The 6,612-nt window shown below is 41.9% G+C and overlaps 1 protein-coding gene across 1 annotated transcript; it reads left to right on the plus strand.

Annotated features, from left to right (window-relative positions):
- The first annotated feature begins 3,101 nt into the window (after positions 1 to 3,101).
- LOC125487926 (probable G-protein coupled receptor 139) lies at positions 3,102 to 5,646 on the plus strand. Its single transcript, XM_048620575.1, has 3 exons — positions 3,102 to 3,164; positions 3,584 to 3,590; positions 4,727 to 5,646. Exons 1-3 carry the CDS (start codon positions 3,102 to 3,104, stop codon positions 5,644 to 5,646), a joined length of 990 nt encoding a protein of 329 aa, XP_048476532.1.
- The last annotated feature ends 966 nt before the right edge of the window (positions 5,647 to 6,612 follow it).

Genomic DNA, 6,612 nt, shown 5'->3' on the forward strand with positions numbered 1-6,612 from the left:
CACTCCACATCGATGTGTGGGCGAAGGCTGGGAGGCAGAGCTGGCTGAACCAGCACAGCCAGGAGGGGAATAGAACCTGTGCTGTTGGTATCAGTCCACACTGCAATCCAGCCACCAAACTGGTTTATCAGTAAAAGACGGGCTGGATTCTCTCAGAATCACAATGGCCTGAATTTCCTGGTCAGAGACCTGATGCGTGATGAGAGATGTTGTTGGGATATCGCCCAAGACCAGGGCACTCACCAGCACAGACCTTCTGATACATGAGAATTGCTCAGATTGTTTAAACATCAAATGGACACAAGCTGCAGGACCTTGCAAAAAACACTCTGAGCAAGAGTCAGACATTGAAATCGAAAAGTGACATTGTGCTCACTTGAATACATATACTAGACAGTAAAAATAAGTTTGTCTCACTATTGTTTCATGACTGACACACTGATCACGCATACTGAACACCCCAGTCCCAACATTCTCCTTGACCCCACAGCAATTCCACCCCTCCCACCCTGAGGCCTCAACACCCTCCGCTGATCACCTAACACAGCAGCTCAATCTCCCTCCTACCCGCAGAAGCCCAGACTGCACCCCTACAAACCTGACCATGATGATATGACCCAACCACCTCCCCAATGAGACTTGACTAGCTCCACAACCGACTAACTCCAGGCAGAACTGACTAGCCCCAGACTTAACCAAGCCTCCCATCTTGACTATCCGCCTTACACCTCACCTACCTGCCACTCCATCAACCTACACTCCCACCTACCTCTCAACTAGGCCACCCACCTGCCCCTTGAGCTTCCTACCAACTCAATCAATCCTCAGCCTAGACATGTACCAACTCACCTGTCAGCCTATCACTCTACCCACTTACACATTTGCTGATAGAATCCTTACGATGCAGATAGAGGCCATGTGGCCCATCAGGTCTGCACTGACCCTCCAAAGAGCGCCCCACCTCCCAACCCTATCCCCAACATTTGCCATGGCTAATCCATCTAGCCTGTACATCCCTGGACACTATGGGACAATTTAGCATGGCCAATCCATCTAAATTGCATGTCTTTGGATTGTGGGAGGAAACCAGAGCCCTAGAGGAAACCCATGCAGACACAGGGAGAACATGCAAAATCCACATAGACTGTCACCCAAGGATGCAATTGAACCCGTGCCTCTGATGCAGTGAGCCACTGAGCCACCCAAAAGTACAGAATTTAGTCTTGTTTAACTCCTTCATTGAAGTCATTGCTGTCTAGGCCAGGTTTATTGCCCGTCCCTCATTGCCCAGAGGGGCAGCTAAGTGTGTTTTGATAAGTAGGCCAGACCAGATAAGGATGGCAGTTTCCTGCCATAAAGGATATTTGTGAATCAGTTGAGGTTATTTCCTCCTGACAATGAATTGGTCATCATTAGACTCTTACTTCCAGATTTCTTTTAAAATATAAATTCAAATTCTACCATCAGCCGCAGTGGAGATTTGAACTTGGGTCCCCAGAATACTACCTGGATCTGTGAATTAACAGTCCAGCAATAAAACCACCAAGTTGTCACCCCCACTTAAGGTACTCACTCATTTCCCACACCCAATTACCTATATTCCTCAAATACTTACCCACACCATCACCCTACCCTTTCATCCATTCACCCATTTCCTCGCACTGACAGCAGATACTTAAGATTACCAAGTGCAGTTAGCATCCTAAAAGACGAAGGGATTTCTGTCTTAACCCTGACTCTCGGCCAGGCCAAATGAGTTCTTTTTGATGAGTGCTGCACTCTGGATTTTAGGGGACAACTACCTTAGATGACCCAGCAGCATGTGCGGAGCAGAGCTGAAATTGGGAAAGATCCCAATGCAATCTGATGAGGCCAATGTTTTCAAAATCAAAAAATGTGTGTCAAATAAACATCGCTATCCAGTGCTGATCTCCTGCTTATCGTCCCAAGCCCTCACACACTATTACTATCCAAATAACTATGCTCTGCCCCCTTGAAAGCTTCAATTGAACCTGACTCCATCACATTTCTAGGTAACAAGGTGTAGAGCTGGATGAACACAGCAGGCCAAGCAGCATCAGAGGAGCATTTCTAGGTAATGGGTTCCACAGCCTAACTACTCGTGGTTTGAAAAATCTTTTCCTCAGATCGCTCTTGTTACTTTTGCTTACCATTTTTTAAACAAAAAAATCTTTAACATTATATGGAATCAATTTTCACTGTTACCAAATGTAACTTTATAAAAGTTTTGAATAAAATAGACCATGAAAAATATACAGTGATTTTTATCCAAAATATAAACATTTTGAATGTAAAGTATGTGGCAACTTGAAAATTATGGATTTCAGTGATTCTTATGGAGAGGTGGGAGTGGGAATTAGTGAACCTGACCTTGGACAGCAGAGTTTTGGATCAATTGACATGGATGGGAGGTGGACATAGGGTCACCAGCCAGTACTGAGAAGAAGAAACAGAGCCAGGAGATAAGAGATTTCTGATTTGACTGTAATAGTCGATGTAGAATGAACAGGTGATTACTTTCAGAGAAACAGCCTTGAGCAGGAGGGAAAAAGGTAATATTGTCAATCCTCCAATACTACACTCAGCTCTTCATAGGCTGCAAGCTGAATGTGGCATTAATCTGTTCCCATTGCAGGGACTCAGTATTGTAAATGGAAAACTGTAGCACAAAGAGAAGCACTAATGTTGGGGTCCCTGGTAAAGGTAAAGAGTGGAGAAATCTATAACATTATAATTGTATCAACAGTATTGACTTTGCTCAGTATAATTACATGAAATTGGTAAATGAAAGTGTTCATTGCTGTTTGGAACTGATTCCAGTTTCATTACTGCGATAGCCCCAAGCAATAGCTTCTGAACCGTGAAATGTTTGTGCTTTATCAACCACACCACTTACACCAGAGACAAATGTGGTGAGATAATGTGTTTGTTCAATTTCTTTGCAAATAATTTCAATGACCGGGGTATAACAACATCAGTGACGAATTATTCTTTGTATAAAAACCTATCAGAATGGATCAGCTTAGAGAACTTGTAAGAGCCTTGAATGCAAAGCAACAGAAATCACTGTCTTTCACAGAATGGGTGATTCTCTATTATTGCAGATAAGATGCATTTATTATCCTTTAATTTCAGCTGTTGGAGTTCCAGATAAGATGTTATCACAGTTAATAGTAATGTGAACCTTTCCCAACATTACCTGTTTTAGACAGCCACCTGTCCAGTTCTAACAGTTGCATGATAACCTGTTCACAACTATTTCAATATTGACAGCACAGTGTCATATCTGTAGTGGTCATTGCTGATCAAATATTAATGCTTAATACAGGGTCATTCTTTTTCAAAGAAAATATTGCGATTGGATGTGTGTTAAGAGCAGGAATCAGACCACCAGAAAGTGTTGATAATTTCACTATGTGGGATTAACCTGCATTGTAATGTTTTTATAAACACTCATTCAGAGATTGTTGAGGCACCATGTGTAACATGGATTTATCAAATCTCCCATCCTTTGCAATAAAGGGTATTTAGAAGTAAATCTTCTGCTGCTTATGAGGAGGAGGTGGATGGTATTGTCTAGCTGGACATTTGATCGGAGTAATTCTGGGAAAATGTAGAAATATTTCTCTTATTTTGAGGAGAAGGTTTGTCCTGATTTGTGGAACTGCGGTGATGGATAACTTTGATCATGGATTGTATTGCAGGTTGTGTAGGTGTCAGTAAGAAAGTTGGATTGGAAGATTCACAGGCCTGGGCATGTATGAGTTAAGAACTATGGGTCTGAAAACTTAACATTCCTGACCAAGGGAGGGGATGTAAGATGGATCCATGAAGTTTGATTTTTGTGAGCCAAGAAGATGGTGATGTCGTTGGAAAATGAGAATCAAAGGCTGGATATTAGATAGTGATATGCAAATAGAAGTTTTTAACTGTTTCTGTTACTTTAAAACTAATGAGTGATGTGAATTGGCTCACAGTGCACAATATCTCTACTGAGAGTTCAGATAAGGGAGGTCCTGATTGACACATATAGCTAATAATAACTAGGAGCAGACCCACAAGCCTCTGTGAAATGCACCATTGTGTCATACACATGAAACATTATTTAACTTATACTGCTCTTTGACATGAATGGGAAATCATATCTTCCCAGGAAAGGAGCCAGAATTATTCCTGAGGGAAGTTGGAGTCTTGGCAGGCATTATGGCTCTAACTGGTCCCCTATATGTTGAGTGGTCTACTTGGTAACTTTTAACTTGCTGCAAATTTCCATGAATTCAGATTTAATTTATGTTGACTTTACTTTGAATGTTAGTATTAAAGTTATAAAAGGAAATTTTATCCATTGATTCTGCCCCACCACCCTTGCATTGTTCATTGGTTTGGTTCTTTGTTTTTGTTTCTTCTCAGCAGGGGTCATAACACAGCACGGTTTAAAATTCAAGGTGAGGAGGTTTATTGGGAATATTTCTAGAAGAGGCTTCAGATTGTTTTCACTATATGCAGTGAAATGCACTCCATTAAGTGAAAAGTGTGCAGGAACAGGTGGAAACTTGGAATATCTGGAGAAGAACTGAAATATTAACAGAGATTTCACTGTTGGCAATGTTTGGATATTGTGCTAATGGATAGGGTGCAGGATGTGAAGACTAAATTAAATGTGCAGCTGCTGATTTAACTTTTCCTCTCTCCTTCACTCTGCTAGTAAACCTGGTGGCAATTGTGATCCTTTACCGAGGAAAGTGTGGCCTCTCGCAATGTATCACTTGCTATCTTGTGGCAATGGCAGCCTCTGATCTATTTGTTGTCATCACTGATCCTTTATTGAGGTGGTCAGCCTCAATTTATTTTGCAGATTCCTCCATATTCGTTACTTCTGTTTGTATTGTCATTTATTTTTCGGCTATGGCAGCCATTGTTGTTTCTGTGTGGCTCACAGTTGCTTTCACCATGGATCGATTTGTGGCCATTTGTTGTGAGGAGCTGAAAACAAAATATTGCACCAAAAAAACTGCGACTGTAGTGATAGCAATGGTGAGCTTGCTGGGCTGTTTGGAGTCTGTCCCATGCTGCTTTGTAAAGGAACCAGAATATGTAATTGGTAATGTTCCCTGGAATTGTGTCACAAAAAAGAGCTTGTATACATCCCCTGGATGGGCTGCATTAGAAATGATTCATTACATTTTAACACCTTGTATCCCGTTCTTAATTTTGCTACTCAATGTTTTAACAGTCAGACATATTTCCGTGGCAAATAAAATACGAAGAGGGCTTCGGGGCAAAAGCTGCATAGATGAACACAAGGATCCAGAGATGGAGAGTCGCAGGAAATCCATTATTTTGCTTTTGAGCATTTCTGGCAGTTTCATCCTGTTATGGGTGTTACACATGGTGTACATCATCTACTGGCGAATTGCAGATATGCTAACATATTACACATACACTGACCCTAACTTCACCATAAACTGCACATCAAAGATGTTGCAAGTACTCAGTACCTGCACTAACATGGGTATTTATGTTGTAACCCAGAGTAAATTCAGAGAGGAGCTGAAGAATGGGGTGAAATACCCTTTCAATCTCATTGTTAAACATCTGTCAACAGTCACACGGACGCATTTATAACCTTCTCTCTTTTTCTCCCTCTCAGCATCAAACAGTCTAGACCTACACATCGATTATAATTTCCCTCAATTGGAATCTCTCTCAATTGTGTATACACACCCATACGCACACATCAACCTTCTCTTTGCAGGATTCTCTCAGCATCATCTCACACTGCAGACCTACAACAGAAAACATATGGTTTACCACAAACAGAAAGTGCTGGAGAAACTCAACTGGTTTGGCAGCATCTGTGCAGACAGAAACAGAGCTACAGTTTCAAGTCCTGAATCACTCTTTATTCGCTTTAGATGGTTACCTGTTCAATTATTTCTGGGTTACACATGTATACACAATTATGTACACTCATTCACTCTCCATCCATCTCACTCTCACATGTGCAGACTAAACAATAACCCCTCTACTGGACTGTGTATGAAATACTGCACTGTACATTCACAGAAACCTTCAGTATTCTTCTCTCTGGTTGACTCTCTGTAGGAGACATTCTGTCCATACATACACAGGGGCAGGAACAAACAGACAGACACATTCTATTTCTCACATATGCACACACACTCATTCACTCACACACACAAATACACACGTGCACATACTTACTCTCACATTCTCTCTCCTACACACATGTGCCCACTCACTCTCACACTCTCTCTCCTGCAAACATGCCCACTCTTTCTCTCTCACACGCACTCTCTCTCACACTCACACATGCACACACACTCACACACACACACACACACACACACTCTCTCACATCCATGCTCTCACATTCACATGCACTCTCTTTCTTTCATACGCACACTCTGTCACACACACACTCTCTCTCACACATACACTCTCTCACACGCACTCTCTCTCACACTCACACATGCACACACACACACACACACACACTCTCTCTCACATCCATGCTCTCACATTCACATGCACTCTCTTTCTTTCATACGCACACACTCTGTCACACAC

The sequence above is a fragment of the Rhincodon typus genome, chromosome 47 (assembly GCF_021869965.1).
Source record: "Rhincodon typus isolate 14 chromosome 47, sRhiTyp1.1, whole genome shotgun sequence".
In the NCBI taxonomy this organism is placed as follows: domain Eukaryota; kingdom Metazoa; phylum Chordata; class Chondrichthyes; order Orectolobiformes; family Rhincodontidae; genus Rhincodon; species Rhincodon typus.

What these genes read in the sequence shown, in the direction of transcription:
- LOC125487926 (XM_048620575.1), top strand. Translation starts at nt 3,102, where the DNA reads ATGGGTGATTCTCTATTATTGCAGATAAGATGCATTTATTATCCTTTA.